This window comes from Silurus meridionalis, chromosome 22 (genome assembly GCF_014805685.1).
Source record: "Silurus meridionalis isolate SWU-2019-XX chromosome 22, ASM1480568v1, whole genome shotgun sequence".
In the NCBI taxonomy this organism is placed as follows: Eukaryota; Metazoa; Chordata; class Actinopteri; order Siluriformes; family Siluridae; genus Silurus; species Silurus meridionalis.
In genome coordinates, this window is record NC_060905.1 from 2,166,032 (window position 1) to 2,189,679 (window position 23,648).

The following is a 23,648-nucleotide window of genomic DNA, read 5'->3' on the forward strand; positions in this document are numbered from 1 at the left end:
GGCAAGAAAGACAGAGGCGAACAAAGTTCTTAAAGGAGGCGTGGCCTATGACCCTTTTAAGACCCTTAAATGGGTGTGGTTTATGTTTCAGAACCATGGAAGTGGGTGTGGCATGTGTTTGTCAATGCAATGAAGTGGGTGTGGCCTATGTGCTTGTCAGTGTTATGGAACTGGGTGTGGCCTATGTATTTGTTGGGGTTATGGAAGTGGGTGTGGCCTATATGCTTGTCAGTGTTATGGAAGTAGGTGTGGCCTATGTGTTTTTGAGGTTTTCAGCCATGTAGGAGGAGGCCTGGCCTCTGGGTATGTCAGCTGTTTTGTAGGAGGCGTGGCCTCTGTGCTCGTCAGACAAATGGAAGGAGGCATGGACTAAAGGAGACGTTGCCTTTGTTAGAGTAGAGAGGTGTGGCCTCTGTGTTTGTCAGTCAAAGTAAAGGAGGTGTGGCCTTTATGTTTGTCAGGCATATTGAAGGAGGTGTGGCTTCTGTCAGTCGGAATATAGGAGGTGTGGCCTCTATGTTAGGAATAATAAAGAAACATAGCCTTAATTGAAGTGAAAGAGGCAAAGCATCTCTGTTTCTCAAATTGGAGACTTTGTCTATTAGTTCCAGTAAAGGAGGCGTGGCCTATTAGTCCTAGCACTGTGTTTTAATAAAATAAAATAAAATAAAATGTCAAATCAGCACTCGGTCGCTTCACATTTGCTCATTTGCTGCTTTAAACGCATTCTTTTAGACATCAGTTTCTTTCATGCTAATGAGCTAATTAACTCAAGCTAACCGTGAGAAATCTCAGCCCGGTTCCTCTTCAGAAATCAATAAGAACTGGAGAAATTAATTAGCAGATCATCTTTTTCTCAGAGACCGCGCGCTCGACGAGAATGAAGATAATGAATACTAGTTTTTTTATTTTATTTTTTTCATTTTTCAGGCCAAATTCAAAACAGTGGGTTTTTCCCAATGGGGATTTGATAGAGCAGAATGAGTTCTTCTGAGTGGGCGAGTGAGCTCTCACACACACACACACACACACACACACACACACACACACACACACACACACACACACACACAGTGATGTGTTTCTTTTTGCTGTTGTTTTGCCATTTGTGTCCCCGTAGAACTGTAGAATTTGTGGAACCTGTAAAAAGAAGCAGAGGAACAAAACAACGGCCTACAAAGTGCCGCCTTTCATCCGATTCTCCGATGCAGAGATTTCACTATACTCTTTTACATATTACATGTACACTATACAGACAAACATCAAAAGTTTGTGGACACCTGACCATAAGATTCAGGATGTGCTTTTTCAAGATCTCGTTCCACATACAATATATTCCCCAATTTGCTGTTATAATGAGCTCCACTCTTCTGGGAAGATGTTCCACTAGACTTTATGGAGATGTGTGTGAGATTCAATCAGCCACAAGGGTGTGTGTTGGTAAAGTCACGTGGGTAATGAAGTTCATGTGAAGGAAAATTGTTATGCGAATGCATCCAAAGACGATTGTGTGCGTCTAACTTTGTGGAGGAACCACCTACGGCGGGAAACGGCGGGTGTCCTAATACTTTTGGCATTAAAGTGGGGCTCAAAGCGAAGTGTCCCGACTCTTGCATCATGTAAACGTATTCAACAGTAACGGCGTTACACACACACTCACACACACACACACACACACACACACACACACACAGTCTACACGAGTCTGTGGCGTGTTGTTTTACACATGACCCGTGTGTGTGTGTGTGTGTGTGTTTGTTTTTGCACACAGACTCTCCATCAGAGTCGCCCTTTGATCTCTCGAGCCCGTGTTAACCGCAGTGGTCATGACAACGGCTGCTGCTGCTAAGAATATCACAACGCAGAGGCCTAATTTAGACTCGCTTCTAGATTTATCCTCTTCTGCACTGATCCGGGTCCAGCTGCCTCCACTCCCACTCTCAAACAAACAACAACAACCCCAAAACGTACACGTCTCACGTGTCGAACACTACACATTATTATTATTATGATTCGTCTGCTATGCGCCTCGAAGCCACGCCTCTTTTTGCTTATGATGCACACAGACACACAAACAAAAGTTGTTAGAAAAATAAAAAAACTAACGAAAATCTGTTAAATATAATATAAAATGTCACATAAAATAAAATATTAAAAAAAGCATAAAACAACACATAAAAAATCATAAAGATTGTAGAAAACATGATTAAATAATTTTCTTTTAATGATAAAAAATACAAATGTATTAAATATAATATAAAGTATTAAAAGTGTCAAATAATTACATTTTAAAATAAAAATCTTTTTAAAAAAAAGCCTACATTTTGTTAGAAAAAATATATAAACTCTTAAAAAGTGATGTAAAAAGTGTCAAAAAATATTTGAAAATAAAATAAAAATCTTAAAGGTTTTAATAAAAAAGAAATAGATTTTGTTATAATTTAAAAAATACAAAAATTACATAATACATTTAAAAATACATCTTTTTTTTTTTAATTAATGAATAAATTATGAATGAATTTGTTGTAATTATACAGATAAAAATGTTAAATATAATATAAAATAATGTAAAGAATAAACCATATAAAAGTGATTGCAGATAAATTTCAAAATAATGAGGTTTAAATGAAGGAAATAAATAAATTATGAATATAATGTTTGTTATAATTATAATGTGTTAAATATCATTTACAATAATATAAAAAGAAACAGTATAATAATGATACAATTTGAAAATAAATATAAAGACATTGTTAAAGAAATTTTTTTTTATATTAAAATATAACCAAAATGTCACAAATAATTATTTAAATGTGTAATAAGTGTAAAAATTAAAAAGAATTGCTGCAATAACCACATGCAATAATGTTTTTTGGTAATGTTATGAAAAAAATTCCCATAATTAGGATGTGTGTATTTTTACACGGTTAATAAAATGTTTTTATAAAAAAAAGAAAAAAGAATCAAAGTAAATGATAAACAGATAATGTATTCGTTGACGTGTGTGTGTGTGTGTGTGTGTGTGTGTGTGTGTGTGTGTGTGTGTGTGTGTGCTCGCTGTTAGTTCAGAAGGCTTGGACGGTGAAAGCCTTATGACCCCTCGTGTGTGTGTGTGTGTGTGTGTGATATTGACCTCTGTGTTTGCAGTAGCCGAGCTGCTGACGCACGTTTACTGTGTCACAGGGCAGCGCTCCTGCTCCGGGTGAACGATGATGACATCAGGGCTTCGGTGTCCAGCACAAAAATAACACACTGACACGGTGATAATATAATATTTACGCCGCAGAGCCTCCGAGTTCTGGATTCTGATTGGTCAAGACAGATTTCTTAAGACTTTGGCTGCAGTGCGGCTGCGTTTCCGTGGTTTATGAATTCGAGGAGTACTTTCTAAATCCTCGATAGTTTCCGTAGTAACCGCGGATGTGGTGACGTTTTTTCCATGGAGAGGCTGAAATAAGATTGGAGGAAGGAGTCTCCAGTGTCAGAATATATGGGAGCTCATAGCTACTATTGCATGAGATTGAGAACGGGAACGAACTTGTCTCAGCTGTGTCTCATTTGCATATTTTGTGATGTCACAATTTTTAAAGCTACATTGCAATAACAGGAATTGTTCAGGATTTATTAAAAAATAGAGTGTGTGTGTATGTGTGTGGTGTCAGGGACGGGGGTCTTGATCGTTAGCTTTGATTGCATGATATGATCAGAGGAGTCTATCTTCCACTCCACTCCACACAAAAATTCCTGTCGTTCTCTTTCCTCTTGTTTCCTCCCTCGCTTTTTTCCCTCGTCGTTTATTTCGCTCTCTCGATCTCTCACTGTCTTGCTCACCCTCTGTTCCTCCTGTGTCCTTCCATTCTCCCTATCTCCTCTCTCTCTCTCTCTCTCTCTCTCTCACTCCCTTTCTTTCTCTCTTCCTTTCTTGCTCTCTTTTGCTCTTTCTCTTGTTTTCTCGCTCTCTCCTTTGCTTGTTGTTTAATATCTTCCACTCTCTCGATCACTGTCTTCCTCCCCTCCCTTCACCCACCCCTTTTCTTTTCTCTTTCACTCTCTCTCTCTCTCTCCCTCTTTCTCGCTCTCTCCTCTCTCTCTTTCTATCAGCCAGTTCTCTGTATCTCGGTCTTTCATCCTTTTCTCCATCTCTTTCCTCCAGCTCACTTCACCACACATTCATCTTGTCCTCTCTCTCTCTCTCTCTCTCTCTCTCTCTCTCTCTCTCTCTCTCTCTCTCTCTCTCTCTCTTTCGTTCCAGTCAAACGTTCAGCTCCGTCTCTATTTATATCGTAGTCCCTCCCTCCCCTGTCGCTCGGCAGCTATTTCCAGCTCCGCGAAGCAGCCCAGTCTGTTTGTAAACGCCGCTGCTCTCTTTCTCTCTCTCTCTCTCTCTCTCTCTTTCTCTTTCCGCCTTTCACTCGTTCAATCGCTCTCTCACCACACACACACACACACACACACACACACACACACACACACACACACAGCAAGGGGAAGGTGTGGGCACCAAACTGAAAGACCGGAGGACAGAGGACAGAAAACCGAGGCTGAACAGCTCAACTGGTGTGTAATAGACTGGATCAAGACGAAAGATTGATACCGTCCCCCTCTCTCTCTCGCTCTCTCTCTCTCTCTCCCACCCTTCACTCTTCTTTCTCTCTCTTTCACCCTTTCATTTTCTCTCCGGAGGCATGCAGCTGACATGAACGACAGAGCAGGACTCTCGTCCGGATCGTACGAGGCATGGTGTGGGTTCATGCTCAGCGACATGATGCGATCGAGTCCCACTTTATTCGCACTCACGCGATCATGGGACTAGCGGACGTCCTGACCGAACTCTGCGCTCTCTCTGTTTCAATTTAACGACTAAAAGAAGGCGCTGGAAAATCTGGTCCTTTTTTCCCCAGCTGAAGCACTTTGATGCTGATTCGGGTCCCGGACTTGTTTTTTTTTTTGTTGTTTTTTGCGCGACTAGTCCCTCAGCGTATCCGGTCACTAGTGGGCGGTGCCGCTGCCCGGCATGCTTTTGAAGCCGACCGTGCCGGGGCTGTGCGCCATGTTGCAGACCATCTACGAGACTGAATCCTGTTTCTCTTCAGACAGCACGTCCGGAACGAACATGCCCAGCACAGGTGAGTGCGTCCGGGGAGAAAGAGACCGCAGGGGGAGGGGGTGAAGGGGTAGGACAGGTCCAAACCACATCGGAGGAGAGACGGGGTGAGAACTGAGATGCCTGGGTTTTGCATTTGAACTTGTGCACCTTGTTTCTGGTTTTGTCAAGTTGGTTTTTTTTTCTGGCCGGTTGTTAACGGGATGAATACGTTTGGGGAGAACTTTGTAACTCTGGTGAGATTTATGGCAGGAAAAAATAACCGAATGACATGAATCTGGGAAAAAAATCAGAAAATTCAAGAAATAACAATTTGTCAAAGTTCCATGTGATTAGGTTTTTTTTTTTGGGATGCGATCGGGGAAGACGTCCCGTATCCGCCCCCGATGTCCTCGTACTCAAAGCTGCGTCATCGGAAAAGGGGGGTTTCCCGTTCCTCAGTTAGGGAATTCTTGCTCCATTCGCACTATTCGGACCAAATGAACATGGATGGTGACATTTTTTTTGTTTGACCTCATCCAGGAAACGCAGAGTTTATTATTTATTTTAATATAAAATGGAACCAATGTCGCAGTTTTTTCGTCTGTAATACAAACCTAAACCTGGAAGATCAGCTGATCAACATCGTCGCCGTTGTGCGTTTCTTGGCCTACGTGTTCAGATGTGCGTCTGGTTTCCAATTTCAATACAGGTGCCCTGTTCTTCATGCTAAATGTAGCTCAGGCAAATGTTGTTTAGCGTACAAATAACTTGTCGAGCTCTGTAAATAAACGCACCTATTGGCCTTCTCCTTTTTTTTTCCTTCGAATCGTGTCATGTTACGACTTAATGATGTCTGAGTTGTTGCTTTGGTTGTTTCTGGTTTCCACGTCATCCAAATCTTACGTGGAGTTTTCCACATCAAGCACCAGCTTTGGCGTTCTTTGACCCGCGTGTCATAACGTGCTGGGACGTGGGTAGCGCAGTGGATAAGCTGTCGGAAGGTTATAGGTTCAAATCCCAGCACCATCAAGATTCCACTGTTGGGCTCAACAGCAAAGTCTACTAGTGTCTTTAAACGCTGTAGTGTGAGATTTTCCTGCATTTGAAAGCCGAACTTGTTCCAGCTTCACACAAAAAGCCTTGAAGATCTGCTTTCCATGAGTTGGAGTGGAAGTTAGAGCTCCACCCCCTATAAAACACCTATCGAACAAGCCTCTTCACCTCACCTCCATCCTGTAGGACCTGACTTTACTAACACACATCCTTGTTGCTGAATGAATCCCACACAAACCTTCACAAAATCGAGTGGAACATCTTGGAGGACCATATAAGAGTAAATGGCGACTAAATGTGGACTGGGATGTTCAAAATGGGGTCAATCTTGTGGTCGGGTGTCCACAAACTTTTGGCATGTAGTGCATGATGTTATTTCAAAAGTCCTTCAGATCGTTCCGAGATAAACCTTTTCATTATTGAACGCTTGAACAGAGTTTTGCACATGTAATACCTGGTTTTCAGGATGCAATACTTCGCTTCTCCATGAATTCATTCCACCGCGCTCTATATTCTTCTACTTCTTCTGGTACAAATGCATTAAATTCTGCTCTATTTTTTTGTGAAAAATTCCGTATAATCGTCCATCGTCAACGAGTTGTTAATGCGTCAGTATATCAGGGCTATGAAGCACTTTAGAGTGAAATTCTGACTCATGGGATCTCAAATTGCATAAAGAATAAACAAAACTGGACAAACAGGCTGCCCTTATCACGTCCACCCTCTTTAGCAACTTCTCTGAATCGTACACGTGTGCTCAGGTCTCTCACGTAGCCTTGTCTGAGCTCATTTAAACAACCAAAGCGTGTAGATCTGCTCACGTGCTCCCACATCTTCACACCTCCTCGAATCTCCTCCCACTTCAATCCATCTTCTTTTACTTTCTTCAACCTCCTCCCATGTGTTTATACTCCTACCACTCCTTCCATGCCCTCACATGTCTTCCCTCCATATCCCACCTTCTGAAATGTCTTCTGAGGTTCTTCTCGCTTTTCCCACTTCCTCTCCTTTCCTCCTACTTTTAAGCCCCCCATCTCCTACCATGTTCACCTAACTCCTCTCATGTCTTCTCACATTCTCCCACATCCTGCAACATCTTCAAAAATTACACCACCTCACCTTTCCTTTCAACTTTTCCCATTTTATTTCACCTCCTCCTCATCCCCTCCTACCTCCTCTAACCTCACCCTACCTTCTCCCACTTCCTTCTATGTCTTCTCAGGTACTCCTTCTTACTTCCACTTCATCCCATGCTTTTGGAAATCTCCCAAACCTCCTCCCATGTCTTTCCACAAAAACCAACCCAAGTCCACCCACCTTCTCCCATGTCCTCCCACATCCACCAATTTCTCACGTCCCCCACCTCTGGCTCAGGTCCAACCACCTCCGCCAATGTTCTCCTGCATCCACCCATTTCAAACATCACCGACCTCCTCCCATGTCCTCCCACATTCTACTGTAACGTCCATGACACCTGTTCAAATAACAAGAGTGCGATGAGGGAAGCTTCTCCGCTCCTGTTTTTTTTTTTTTTTTTTTTTCGAGACCAGCTGTGGAACCACCACAGGATTTGAAAATCATCTAGAATATATTTTCCTGGTTATAATCATGGTCATGTTGCAGGTGTCACTTTTGGTGCGACCGTGTTTTGGTCGGTTTACAGAAAATTCCTCCATTCTTCAAGCTCTCAGCTGCTTTCCAACGTGGTGAAATCCTTCTATGAATCTAAAGTGCTTTGTTTATCGAAACTTCGAGGACATTTAGAGAAGATCCATCCTGCTCCTGAAAACTCAGAAGCAAAACTAAGAATGATAAAATGTCGAGGTTGTTCTTAAAATAGACGTCTCAAGAGGGTCCGAGTTTGCTTCTGCCTTTTTTTTTTTCTTAAAATGGTCTCAATTGTATCCAGTTATAGCAGGTGACATGCTCACGGAGCAAAAGATTTCAAACTGTCTGACTCAGCAGTGCTTACTCAGCCGTTACAGTTCTCCACTGGAGACCAAAAGGGCATGAGTTTGAATGCTTAGGTCACGAGTAAAGTCGTGAGAAAGTTCTCGGTCATTCTCGGTGGTCAAGACCTGAGTTTTCACTACAAAAAGGCCAATTTGAGACTGTTCCTATGGTAACAGGCAAAAATAATGGCCTATCACATAGAAGGATGTTCTGGATCAAAGCAAGCTCCTCAAATGATCGAGTTCTATCCTGATCTCAAATTGCTGGAGTGTGGAGTAGTTCTCACGTTTTCCTACTGTTGTCTATTCAGGTCCTTTCTGGGTTCTCCAGTTCAATCCTACATTCCACCAGCTTGTGAGTCATTGAGTGTGTAAATGTGTTTATGGACGGTCCCCTCCAGTGTGTATTCCCACCTCGCAACTGTTTTTTCCAGGACAACCCTAACCTCAGATCAACCACAACCTTCACCAGATAACACGCTAACTGAAGGTGCACGTGTGGATTTAAAGGTACCGATTGAGTCGTCATTCGAGACAGATGTTCCATAGATGTCCCTAAAGTATCAGAGATCTTTTTCTCACCAAAATTATCAAAGAGACCCCCCCCACCTCCACCCCCAACCGTCCCCATCCTAAAATCCCCATGTCAACCACCCTATTAGCGACTATGCTAACACGTCTGTCTGTCACCTCATGAGTCGACACGTCTTTTCTGTCACTTTCTAACAGCACCTGCTTCACTGGCAAACACTTAGGCGACTTATACCATGTGGGCACCCCCCCAAAAATCTCTGAAGCTCAGAGTTTAGTTTTTATTCCTCTTTTTTCAGAGACAGTAGAACGTTGATTAGCTGGGAAAAGTGTGTTAAAATATATAACGGCCCTGTGTAGGCTCTGTGTCGGCCCTGGGTAGGCTCTGTGTCGGCCCTGGGTAGGCTCTGTGTCGGCCCTGTGTAGGCTTTGTGTCAGCCTGTGTCGGCCCTGTGTAGGCTCTGTGTCGGCCCTGTGTCGGCCTGTGTTGGCTCTGTATATGCTCTGTGTTGGCCCTGTGTAGGCTTTGTGTCAGCCCTGTGTAGGCTCTGTGTCAGCCTGTGTTGGCCCTGTGTAGGCTCAGTGTCAGCCCTGTGTATTCTCTGTGTAGTCTCTATGTCGGCCCTGTGTAGGCTCTGTGTCGGCCCTGTGTAGGCTCTGTGTCAGCCTATGTTGGCCCTGTGTAGGCTCCGTGTCGGCCCTGTGTAGGCTTTGTGGCGGCCCTGTGTAGGCTCTGTGTCAGCCTGTGTTGGCCCTGTGTAGGCTCAGTGTCAGCCCTGTGTATTCTCTGTGTAGGCTCTGTGTCGGCCCTGTGTAGGCTCTGTGTCGGCCCTCTGTAGGCTCTGTGTCGGCCCTGTGTAGTCTCTGTGTCAGCCCTGTGTAGGCTCTGTGTCAGCCCTGTGTAGGCTCAGTGTCAGCCTGTGTTGGCCCTGTGTAGGCTCAGTGTCAGCCCTGTGCATTCTCTGTGTAGGCTCTGTGTTGGCCCTGTGTAGGCTTTGTGTCAGCCTGTGTATTCTCTGTGTAGGCTCTGTGTTAGGCTCTGTGTTGGCTCTGTGTCAGCCTATGTTGTCCATGTGTAGGCTCTGTGTCGGCCCTGTGTTAGCCCTGTGTAGTCTCTGTAGTCTCTGTGTCAGCCTGTGTTGGCCCTGTGTAGGCTCTGTGTCAGCCTGTGTTGGCCCTGTGTAGGCTCAGTGTCAGCCTGTGTATTCTCTGTGTAGGCTCTGTGTCGGCCCTGTGTAGGCTCTGTGTCGGCCCTCTGTAGGCTCTGTGTCGGCCCTGTGTAGTCTCTGTGTCAGCCCTGTGTAGGCTCTGTGTCAGCCCTGTGTAGGCTCAGTGTCAGCCTGTGTTGGCCCTGTGTAGGCTCAGTGTCAGCCCTGTGCATTCTCTGTGTAGGCTCTGTGTTGGCCCTGTGTAGGCTTTGTGTCAGCCCTGTGTATTCTCTGTGTAGGCTCTGTGTTAGGCTCTGTGTTGGCTCTGTGTCAGCCCTATGTTGTCCATGTGTAGGCTCTGTGTCGGCCCTGTGTTAGCCCTGTGTAGTCTCTGTAGTCTCTGTGTCAGCCTGTGTTGACCCTTTGTAGGCTCTGTGTCAGCCTGTGTTGACCCTGTGTAGGCTCTGTGTCAGCCTGTGTTGACCCTGTGTAGGCTCTGTGTCAGCCTGTGTTGACCCTGTGTAGGCTCTGTGTCGGCCATGTGTAGTCTCTGTGTAAGCCTGTGTAGTCTTTCTGTAAGCCCTGGTTCTGTAATATGGATTTAGGGTAATAAAAGTATTTGAATAAATGATGTATAAATGTAGATTCCTGATCCAGGATCAACTGTTGAGAGAGAGAAAGTGTGTATGTGTGTGATCTCGTTTCAGGGTGCATCAGAGTCTGTAAATAAGCTTCACTTCAGCACAGGAAGCATTTTAATGAAACAAACCTCACTTATGTAACGCAGATCCGCACTAATCTTTCTGGATTAGCCACACTGACCCGCTGACTGACCTCTCCAGCTTCAGAGTAACACCAGCAAATCAGAGCACTGGGTCTAATCAAACATAAGATACACTATATGGCAAAAAGTGTGTTGACACCTGATGATAAAATTGAAATGTGCTTCATTTTGAGCTTCTCATTCCATACTGATTCCCCATTCAGTGTCCATTCATCTGGGAAGATGTTCCACTAGATTTTGTGGAGATTTGTTTGAGATTCATTCACTACAAGAGTGTTCGTAAAGTCAGGTACTGATGAAGCTGAGGTGAGGAGGACCGGGGTGCCTTCAGCAACAACCCAAAGAGGAGCAACCCAAAGAGGAGCGGAGATCTTCCACGCCATCCAATTGAGAGCAGATCTTTCATGGAGCTGCCTTTAGGGTCATGTTGGAACAGGTTTGTTGGAATGTTCTTCTAATGCATCCGAAGACAATTGTGTGCCTCCAAATTTGTGGGAAAGGTTGGGAAAGAACCACATCTGACTGGGAAAGTTAGGTGTTTAAATCAGGTGAACTGCATCTAAAACCCACCAGGAGGTGAGAGCTACAGGTCCGGCAGGAGCCAAGACTGGATTTGTAATTTGTACCTGATGTTTTTGTTGTTGTTTTGTTGGAAAGTGGTTTGAAAGGTAAAAGTGTAACTAGCCGATGACGTAAATGACGATTTGCTGTTGTTGTTGCTGCGGTTGTTTATCTGACAGAGCTAAAGGAAGAAGGTCTCAATGCAGCTTCACCGTTCCAAAGTTCCTGCTCTGTTTAAGGACACCATTTCTGTTTATTTATTTATTTGTTTGTTTGTTTTATTTTTGGTTACACTTGTTTGCCAAGTCTTCACTGCCCAGACATCATGCTACCTACACTCCACACTCCACACTCCACACTGGCCTCAAACCCACTGACGGCTCTGTAATATTCAATTCTCTATTTTCAAGTCGTTTTTATTTATTTATGTTTATCTGGTTTTTTTAGATTTTATTTAGAGTTTATCTGTTCGTTTACATGAAATGTTTTTATCTGTTCGTTTACTTGAAATGTTTTTAATATTTTATTTTAATTTAGATACGTTTCTTTTCATTTTTTAGTTTTTGGGAGACTTTTAATTAATTAACTTGCTTGTTTATACATTTTTTATAAATGTGGGTGTTTTTTTTTGTTTTTTTTTTTTTTTGCCTTTCATTTTTTTCAGTTTCTTTTAAAGCAATGTTGCTTTTCAAAAAAGGTTTTATTTTTGTTTTGTTTTTGAGGTTATATTTAATTGCAAAAAAAACCCCATTATAATTGTAATCTTTTATTTGCTTGTTTGTTTGTTTGATTTGTTTTTATTTGTTTTGGTGTTTTTTGGTGGTTTGATATTTTTGTGTTTGTGAGGAATTCCAATAGATTTGATAGTGAGGTTGGAGCATTATGGGTGCGGTTGCAGGAATGAGTACAGGTATGGGTCGAGGGTATGGGTACAGATACCAGGTACGGTTATGGTGGTACGGAAGGTACGGATTGTTTGTGCTACAGCCGGTTCCAGGGTGAATAACGTTGTTCATGGTGTTTGTGGGAAACTGTTCTGGGAGTTGTGATGGCTGTCTTTGGCTTTTCGGGTTCACTGTCGTGTTTATAGAAAGGCTCCTGGTTTGAAACAAACAAACAAACAAGGAAATAAAGTGTGGGTGAGAGGTGAGAACATCAGCGATGCTTGGCTCCTGTACAGTTCCTCTCATAATCTTCACCACATCTACAGACTGAGGCTTGGTTATAGCGTGGGGGCGGAGCTACCACTCCTGAACCCCCAGTTTCAGGGGGTTAATTAAATATAAACAAAAGTCTATCATTTTGGAGCTTTTGTTTCTTTTTTTTATATATTTAATTTGTTTTTCTTTGTAGTTTTTTTTTTATAAAGTCTTGTTTGTTCTTTTATATTTTTTATTCTTTTTTGTATTTTTTTTAAATCTTTTTCTAAATATTGCACAAACAAACCATTATAAAAAATTGTTTTTACTTTTATATGATGCAGTTTAGATACAGTTTTCAGTTACTTTATAATTTATTTATTTATTTATTTATTTATTTATTTATTTATTTATTTATTTATTTATTTATTCTTAATCAAATGTGATTCACACCCTTTTTTAATGAATTTATTTCTTATTTTGCTCGTAGACACTCGAATTTATTTATTTCAACCCTATTTTCTGTTTTGGAATCCAGGGCACAGCTTTACAGACAGAATCTTGATTTAATGAGCTTTAAATTGTATTCGATTCCAGCGTATAATCGGAGCTTCTGATACCCTTGTGATCGTCATTATTCCTGGACGGTCGGCGAAGTGCCGTCTTTACGCCTGAACATACTGCAGGATAAAATGTTGCTTTTCTGGATGAATGTGGAAACGAGAGGAGGCTGGGTTACAGACGGAATCTCTAACTGTGTGTGTGTGTGTGTGTGTGTGTGTGTGTGTGTGTGTGTGTGTGTGTGGGATGTTGAGCCGAGCTCCCGCCTACACGCAGTGTGAGAGTGCAAGAGCAGAGACTGTCTGTAGTGTATACATGGCTTTCACACTTACACACACACATAGTTTAGAGAAGTGTGTGTGTGTGTGTGTGTCTCAGTCTCAGTCTGAATGCTATAAAAACCCCTAGTGTGGGTCAGCGAGCTTTTACACATAAAGCACTTATAAACCCGTCGAACACGGAACACGCGTGTGACGAATTATAGGAAAAACCCGGTGTGTGGTCACATGACCTTCTGCGTCGAATTTGGATTTCTTGTGATAGTTATTAAACACATCCTCTTTAACCGCACGTGTCTCTCCAAACGCACATTTTTGCTAATTGTTCTTTCGGAAAACACTTTTGTTTCATGTGTACATCTTCATGTCTGAAGCTCCAAAACTATTGGGACACACGAATTTCCCATCCATGCAGTATGCGGTTCTTCCCGAAATCCTGTTATAAGATGTTTTTTTGGATGTTTTGGAGACCCCGAACCTCATCCAGCATCACCTCTGGGTGAATGTTCTATGCTGACTGTACCCTAGGAGCCTCCTCACCTCACCTACATCCTGTAGTCTCTGACTTTACCAACATCCTTGTGGCTGAATGAATCTCAGATAAAATCTCCACAACGTCTCAGAAGAGTGGAGCTGATTAGAAGAGCAAATCGGGACTCAATGTGGAAATAGGATGTTTAAAATAAAGCACATAGAAATCTTACGGTCAGGTGTCCACCAACTTTTGGACATTCAGTGTGTCTAGGCAAAAATATGCTAATTAAAATAGAAGCATATGTATATTCTGGTTATATTCATATTTGCATATTAAATATATTATGGAATAAAAAAAATTAATGGAAAAAATGGAAAGAAAAATCTGGATTATTGAGGCTTAATTTATATATTTTTTTAATAATTATCTATATGTATGTATTTTTTTTATATTTATATATATATAAAGAAGAACTCTGTATTTGGGTGTGTAATGAGCCGGGATCAGCCATCCTCCTCCTCCTCCTCCTCCTCCTCCTCTTTCCCTGGCCGGCTTTCTGAATTCCGCACCACACGTTGAAGTTTACCCAGAAAACAACATTCCAGCCGTGCGAGCGTTTGACGTCAATGCCTGTGCATTTATAGAACACATAAACAGTGGTGCGCTCTCAGCCCGTGGCTCAGCCACCACGTTTCAGCGTCTTCGTGTTTATGTTGCGCGTTTGCTTTCTTCTTCTCCTCCTTCTCCTTCTTCTTCATCTTCTTCTTTTTTTTTTTTATTCGTGCCTAAAAGGTGAAGGCAGGAGCGTTGAAGCCTGAGGGGAAGGTGCTTGAAAAACTTCTCCCCCCTATGCCACACGGCCACACTTCTGGACACCATGTGTGCTGAATGGCTCAGTGTTCCGGAGCAGAACGGAGGATATTATGGGATGTTATGGGATAATATTGGTTATTACAGGACTTTTACTGACTGTGGTGGTCTGTAGTTTTAGTGTATATAATATAAAGGATGAATAAGGTCACAGAGAAAGTGCAGTCTTGTGATCTTTGTTTAGCTGTATACACAATACTCTATACACAATACTCTATACACAATACTCTATACACAATACTCTATACAAAATACGTTATACTCTATACTTTATACACTGTATACACAATATTCTATACAGAATATATTATACACTATACTTTATACACTGTATACAGAATACTCTATACACAATACTTTATACTCTATACAGTGTATAAAGTATAGTGTATAGAGTATAAAGTATAGGGTATAGAGTATAAAGTATAGTGTATAGAGTATAAAGTATTGTGTAAAGAGTATAAAATATTGTGTATAGATTATTGTGTATACACTGTATAAAGTATAGAGTATTCTGTATACAGTGTATAAAGTACAGTGTATAGTATACACTATACACTGTACTTTATACACTGTATACACAATACTCTATACACAATACCCAATATACTCTATACACGATACTATATATGCTACACTTGATATACTCTATACACAATACTCTCTACACTATACTTGATATACTCTATACACAATACTCTATACACTATACTTGATATACTCTATACACAATACTCTATACACAATACTCTATATGCTCTACTTGATATACTTTATACAAAATACCCAATATACTCTATACACGATACTTTATATGCTACACTTGATATACTCTATACATAATACTCTATACACTATACTTGATATACTCTATACACAATACTCTATATGCTCTACTTGATATACTCTATACACAATACTCTATATACAATACTCTATACACTATACTTGATTGACTCTATACAGTACACTTTAAACACTATACTCTATGCGCTATACTCTATTCACTATACTCTAAACGCTAAACTCTACACTATACTTTATATACTCTATACAGAAACACTAATTACACTATACCTGATATACTCTATACACAATACTCTGTACACTATACTTGATATACTCTATACACACTACTCTATACACTACACTTTATACACAATATTGATTACACTATATTCTATACACAATACTCTGTACACTGTACTTGATATATTTTATACACTACACTCTATATGCTATACACTATATGCTATACTCTATACACTATACTTCATATACTCTATACACAATACTCTGTACACTGTACTTGATATATTTTATACACTACACTCTATATGCTATACACTATATGCTATACTCTATACACTATACTTCATATACTCTATACACTATACTTGATATACTCTATACAGTACACTCTATATGCTGACAATACTCTTTACACTATTCAATGATATACTCTAAAAAACAATACTCTATACACTATACTTGATATCTTCTATACACAAAACTCTGTACACTGTACTTGATATACTCTATACACTACACTCTATATGCTATACTCTATACACTAGACTTAATATCTTCTATACACTGTACTCTATACACAATACTCTTTACACTATACTTGATATAATCTATACACTATACGCTATATACTATACTTGATATACTCTATACACTATACTTTACGCTATATGCTATACTCTAAAGCTATACTCTACACTGTACTTGATATCCTCTATACACAATACACTATACTTGATATACTCTATACACAATACTCTTTACACTATACTTGATATACTCTATACACAATACTCTATATACTATACTTAATATACTCTATACACTATACTCTATACAATACTCTATACACTATACTCTATACACTATATTTGATATACTCTATACACTATACTTGATATAATCTATACACTATACTTGATATACTCTATACACTATACTTGATATACTCTTTACACTATACTTGATATACTCTATACACTATACTTTACGCTATATGCTATACTCTAAACGCTATACTCTACACTGTACTTGATATCCTCTATACACAATACACTATACTTGATATACTCTATACACAATACTCTTTACACTATACTTGATATACTCTATACACAATACTCTATATACTATACTTAATATACTCTATACACTGTACTCTATACACAATTCTCTATACACTATATTTGATATACTCTATACACTATACTTGATATCTTCTATACACTGTACTCTATACACAATACTCTTTACACTATACTTGATATACTCTATACACAATACTCTATATACTATACTTAATATACTCTATACACTGTACTCTATACACAATTCTCTATACACTATATTTGCTATACTCTATACACTAGACTTAATATCTTCTATACACTGTACTCTATACACAATACTCTTTACACTATACTTGATATAATCTATACACTATACGCTATATACTATACTTGATATACTCTATACACTATACTTTACGCTATATGCTATACTCTAAACGCTATACTCTACACTGTACTTGATATCCTCTATACACAATACACTATACTTGATATACTCTATACACAATACTCTTTACACTATACTTGATATACTCTATACACAATACTCTATATACTATACTTAATATACTCTATACACTGTACTCTATACACAATTCTCTATACACTATATTTGATATACTCTATACACTATACTTGATATCTTCTATACACTGTACTCTATACACAATACTCTTTACACTATACTTGATATACTCTATACACTATATGCTATACACTATATGCTATACTCTAAACGCTATACTCTACACTGTACTTGATATCCTCTATACACAATACACTATACTTGATATACTCTATACACAATACTCTTTACACTATACTTGATATACTCTATACACAATACTCTATATACTATACTTAATATACTCTATACACTGTACTCTATACACAATTCTCTATACACTATATTTGATATACTCTATACACTATACTTGATATCTTCTATACACTGTACTCTATACACAATACTCTTTACACTATACTTGATATACTCTATACACAATACTCTATATACTATACTTAATATACTCTATACACTGTACTCTATACACAATTCTCTATACACTATATTTGATATACTCTATACACTATACTTGATATCTTCTATACACTGTACTCTATACACAATACTCTTTACACTATACTTGATATACTCTATACACAATACTCTATAGACTATACTTTATACGCTATATGCTATACTCTAAACGCTATACTCTACACTGTACTTGATATCCTCTATACACAATGCTCTTTACACTATACTTAATATACACTATATTTGATATAAACTATACTCTATACACTTTACACTCTACTCTAAATGCTATACTCTACACCAGGGGTCACCAACATGGTCGCCCACTTGAACCACACGAGTCGCCCGCTGGCCTTTTCTAAAAATAGCTCACCATAGCACCACGTACCAGTGAGCTGGTAATATCATAAATTATTACATATAATTAAAGGTAAATTGAGCAAATTGGTTATTTCAGAAGTGTGTATCAAACTGGTAGCTCTTCACAATAATTGGTACCCAAGAAGTAGCTCTCAGTTTTAAAAAGGTTGGTGACCCCGGCTCTACACTATACTTGATATACTCTTTACACTATACCCAATACACAATACTCTATATACTATACTTGATATACTCTATACTCTACACATATTACTATACACTACACTGTATAAACTACACCACACTTTGTACACTCTCCTTTATACACTATATATACTATATACTACACTATAAACTCTGTACATTATTATATATGGAAGTGAAAGTGACGTAAAGAAGGGCAGGGTTTATTTGACTGCACACTGAATAAATGTTAGTTAAATTAATATGCTAATGATGATGATTATCCTCCAACCAATTCCCTATTTACTCGCATTATTCCTGCACTGTTCCGGGTTTTCCCACTAGGCGTGCAGTCTGGCTGAACAGGGCCGGCTCTTGCCCTCCGCCTCGGAGCTTCCCGAGCATCATAAATAACGCTGCTCTCTGATTAGCTCCAGAAGCGAGTCTGAACGTTACGCAGATATCCCACGCCAACCTGTTGATCTTCACAACCGTCTTCTCCAGCCTTCACCCTGTCACTCTCCATCTTGCATGCCCATCTCTTTCTTTCTTTCTCTCTCTCTCTCTCTTTCCACCCCCGTCCTCTCTCTGCTGCGCTAACAAGACGAGGACGAAGAGCAGATTTGACAGGGCGGCCTAGCGAGCGTTGCTATGTGCTATTTCTGGAAAGCAATATTCATGCTTTTCTTTCTCTCTCTCTCTCTCTCTCTCTCTCTCTCTCTATCTCTCTTTCTCGTCTCTACCAGAGCCTGGTGTAGAAGAAAATAAGACCATGACGTAAGCTCGGCTTTCTGCAAAACAGCTCCGTTTAAAAAAGAAAAAAAAAAGGCAAATCTCTGGAGCAGGGGGAAGGGCCGGAAAAGCTGGAAATACGAAACACTAACCGCGTCTCTGGTACCTGCGTCTTCCTCACACACATCGACCTCTGTCTCTGAACATCCAGTTCCACGTTTAGTGTCCATTTGCTGTTTTAATAAGCTTCACTCTTCTTTAAAGATGTTCCACAAGAATTGCTGGAGATTTGTGGTTTCATTAAGCCACAAGGATGTGTGTTAGTAAAGTCAGGCACTGATGTTGGTGAGGTGAGGAGGCTTCTGGGGTGCAGTCAGTGTGAACAATTCATCCCAAAGCCGGGTGTTCAATAGTGTTGGAGCTCTATAGAAGGAGATCTTCAGATCTTCATGGAGCTGGATTTTGGGTCATGCTTTAACAGGTTTAGGTCACTTAGGACAAAGGAAGATATTGAATTGTACTGCATCCAAAAATTGTCCAAAGATGTTTGGGGAAAAAACACATCTGGGTGAGAAAGTCAGCTGTTCCGATACTTTTGGACACATAGTTTGTTTCAGACATTCAAATTTATGATCTAGCATTCATGTAAATATTTCTACATGAAATATGAAAGAAAGAAAAAGTTCAACAGACAGACAGAGAGGCAGACAGACAGATAGACAGATAGATAGATTACTGCGATCTTTTCTAGCATGGTGCAGCCCTAGATAAGGGCTGTTTATAGACCACAGGTTTCTGAGGTGTCTCTGTGTGTGTGTGTGTGTGTGTGTGTGTGTGTGTGTGTGTGTGTGTGTGTGTGTGTGTGTGTGTGTGTGCGTCCTTTGCTCTCCTTCCAGCAGGTTATATAAAGCATTCAGTGTTTGTTCATTTCCACAGGAACAGTCACATTAGGATTGTGCCGCGTGCATACGTGTGTGTGTGTGTGTGTGTGTGTGTGTGTGTGTGTGTGTGTGTGTGTGTGTGTTATTTATCACACTCTGCACCATCAGCTCTGTTTTGGATCTGAGCTGGAGAAACGTCGATGGCAAGTCTAACACTAACAGCTCACAAAAACCCAAAGGACTGTCTTTCATGTGTTACTTGTCTGTCACTCCATCTGTCTGTCTGTCTGTCTGTCTGTCTGTCTGTCTGTCTGTCTGTTTGTTTTTCATCTTTCTGTCTATATGTCTCTCCATCTGTCAAGTTAAGTCAAGAAGCTTTTATTGTCATTTCAACCATATATATCTGACGCAGTACACAGTGAAATAAAACAACGTTCCTCCTCCACTGTGTGTAAAAGAGTAAAGTGAACATTGTAATTAACAAAAATGTAAACAAAATTTTGTGCAACAGCTGCAATCCAAAAAAAGATGTGCAAAAACAGCATGTAAACAGTAAAAAGTGATGTAATATGGGTGTGCTGAAGACATGGATGTGTCTGTCTGTCTGTCTGTCTGTCTGTCTGTCTGTCTGTCTATATGTCTCTCCATCTGTTTGTCTGTCTCTTTAGTTGTCTGTCTGTTTGTCTGTCTGTCTGTCTGTCTGTCTGTCTGTCTGTCTGTCTGTCTTTCTATAAGTCTCCCCATCTGTCTGTCTGTCTGTCTGTCTGTCTCTCTCTCTCTCTCTCTCTCTCTCTCTCTCTCTCTCTCTCTATCTATCTATATGTAATCATTGTGAGTGAGAGAGGGAGCGACTGCATCTCATCGGTCGGTATCACAGTTGCTGGCCCCGCCCACTTTATATCTCCAACAGTTACTTTGTCTTTTTAAGAAAATCACTTCTGCTCACTTTGTTGTGTTGCGTTGCTGTTGACTGGTTCATCCAGGTTTTAACAAACACACACTCACCACACACACACACACACACACACACACACACACACATTCACACACACTCATACACACTCACACACACTTATGCACGTTCGCACAACTTTACTGTCGACAAGCAGTGATTAGTTCGCTGTGTTCCTTATCTGTTCTTACATGGTTTATCTAAAGTACCAGCAAACACACACACGCACACACACACACGCACAGACCCACACACCTACATACACACGCACACACCCCACTTTAAATGTGATGTTTTATTGTACATATTACTGCCCATTTATTAGCTCTGTCAGCGCATTTTGGAATTCTGGATTCTGATTGGTCAGAATTTTATTGATTAGGATTTTCACCACATTATCGTTTCTATAGCGACAGAACGTTCGCATGGACTCATACTGAATTGAAAACGTGGCTAGGCATAGTGGTTATGCTTAGGTGGTAGTTTAGAAGTTGGGGCATTGGATTTTGGGTCTAAAGGTTGTGATTTCAAATCCCAGCCACACTAAGCTGCCACTGCTGGGCCCCTGAGCATGGCCCTTAACCTATAGCTGCTCAGTTGTATGAAAGAGATAAATGTAAGTTAAATGCTGTAATTGTAAATGTGTTTGTGTTGTTTAACATAAAAGGAAGGAAGGCGTCTCTAGTTTCTGCGCTCTATCTGTCTGTCTATCTATTGGAAGACGATCGAAGGCGGTGGTGGGAGTCATAGCGAAGGAACTTTAGTTCCTGAACTCTGCCGTCCAATTATCCGGGTGATGTTCTGCCAGCGCTGTCAGCGTGTAAAGGAATCTCCCCTGCATCAGGGACTTGTCAGAAAAACCTGGAGTAGAGTCGGAGCAGCGAGACAGGCCGCGGCTACGCTTCCGTCCCCTTCCCATCCTATCAGGATATATCCCTCCATTTTTCTCACATCAAACACAGCCTCTCTGCAGGAGCTCGTTCCATCTGCAGCACTGAGACAGAGCCAGAGAAACTCAAGTGTGTTTGGTGTGTGTGTGTGTGTGTGTGTGTGTGTGTGTGTGTGTGTGTGTGTGTGTGTGTGTGTGTGTGTAAAATAGAAAGAGAGACGCTCGAAGCTACAGTGTTGAGAAAAAACACGAGCTGAAAATAGAAGCGCTTTTAAAAGCGCAGTGCGAAACCCCTGAGCCCTTGGACTCCTCCCCCTTATACCCCTCAACCCTCCCGGTGCATTATTAATCCTCGTTTATTTATAACCCACTTTTTTTTTTTTTTAACAGGCACACTCCGGGTTCTGTCACTGCTCGTCTTTAGTCTCCCCCGGGAGTCCTGAGCTGGGGACGGAGCGAACATCAGATGAGTAGATGGAGGACGAAAGAGCGCTAATAATGTACAAAAAAAAAAGAGAAAGAAAACTTTTTAAAAACAAGCAGCTAACAAGATAAGCCCTTCCCCTCATGTACGAACATGGAACATGCCCAAAAGATCCCCCCCCTCCCAAAATAAACAGGGTAGCCATTTTCATACATACACAATACATGTAGAGGGTGGGCATGCCCCCCCACGCCCACCCAAACCTGCGGTCAGCGTTTTAGGTTTATTTTTTTGACCTGAACGCAAGAGAGAGGAAAAAACATGCAGGATGAGCACTTGGCAGGTTCGCTAAAACATTTCCACCAGGGAAAGTCATTGGTATTCGCGCTTTGTTCACTGCTGCTGGCAGTCGCAAACCGATTTACAGCGTTTCAAGTGCAACTATTCTGGTCCTCATACATACATGCTTTCATTTGAACGTCTGGTCAGAAGGTTATTTCTTGATGTTTCTAGAGCAGCTATAGCCATAGCACAAATGCAAATAGCTTTTTATGGTGTATAAAGCGTCTTTGTTTTTATATGCTCATGGTTTCTTTAGTAACGAATCAACGGTTTGCGTTTTCACGCTTCTTGTAGCTATACGGCTTGTTTATTAGAGGTCGAACGATTAATCAGTGTTGCCGATTCATCAGCAGCGATAGTTGTTTGAGTTAATAACTCCTCAACGCATATTCATATATATATATATATATATATATATATATATATATATATATATATATATATATATATATATATAATGTGTGTTGATTCGTAAAGTAGTTCAAAGTCGTGTGGAGTTTTAGACCTAAGAAAAATGGTCATTCAGGTCAGGTTGTTATTCAGGTTCCAGCATAAAGAGCCGGGGTGTGATTCCGGTTTCCTCGAGATCAGGCTTTAATCTCATTCACCACTCTTGGCCGCTTGCCCTCGTTCTTTTTCCAGCGAGTGTCTGGCAGCCGCTTGCTACTTTCAGTGATTAGTTGTTATGAATATAAGTTCTCTGGCTCACTCACAGAAGCTTTAGTGTGTACGGGATTTCTACAGAGAATGTTCTCCGAAATCAGGGTCAGAACAGGGTTCAGCTTCAGGTTTTTAGATGCTTCCTGGAGGTTCAGAAGTCTCAGGTTTCATGTCCAGGTGCTTGCAGGAATGTTTCTTTAATCTGTTTTTCAAGTTAATCTCTCACATCATTACATCGTTGTGTTGAAGATCAGCTTAGAGAAGCTTCAGACTTGGTTGTAATCCAAGTTTGCAGGTCAGGTAAAGGATGGCTAATGGTTCTACAGGGGGTCAGTGGGTAATAGCAATGGAAGGTTGTAACTTTTGATCTCAGCACCACCAACTCTTGAGAACTGTTTAAAAGTCTGCAACTTTTTTGTACACCATGGACCTGATTCGGTATTAAACTTTTCTTGCAGTGTGGGTTTGGGTGGGGATTGGGGGCATTGCTGCTTCTTGGTTGGGGGTAGTAGTTTGTATAACGCAAATGGTGTTTGGGGGAATGAGACCTGCCCTAGAGACGAGACGGTATTATAGATACAATGGATCTTTTCTCCATTATCACCATCACTTAGACTTGGACATTGTACCATATGTATATTTGGAA

General features: G+C 40.6%; 1 protein-coding gene across 1 annotated transcript in view; it reads left to right on the forward strand.

Annotated features, from left to right (window-relative positions):
* Positions 1–4,417: 4,417 nt before the first annotated feature.
* hdac5 (histone deacetylase 5) overlaps positions 4,418–23,648 on the forward strand; it is a 60,050-nt gene continuing 40,819 nt past the window's right edge. The window contains 1 exon segment of the mRNA XM_046835314.1: positions 4,418–5,126. Within this exon segment, the coding sequence (XP_046691270.1) occupies positions 5,015–5,126 (112 nt within the window). The 5' untranslated portion in view covers positions 4,418–5,014.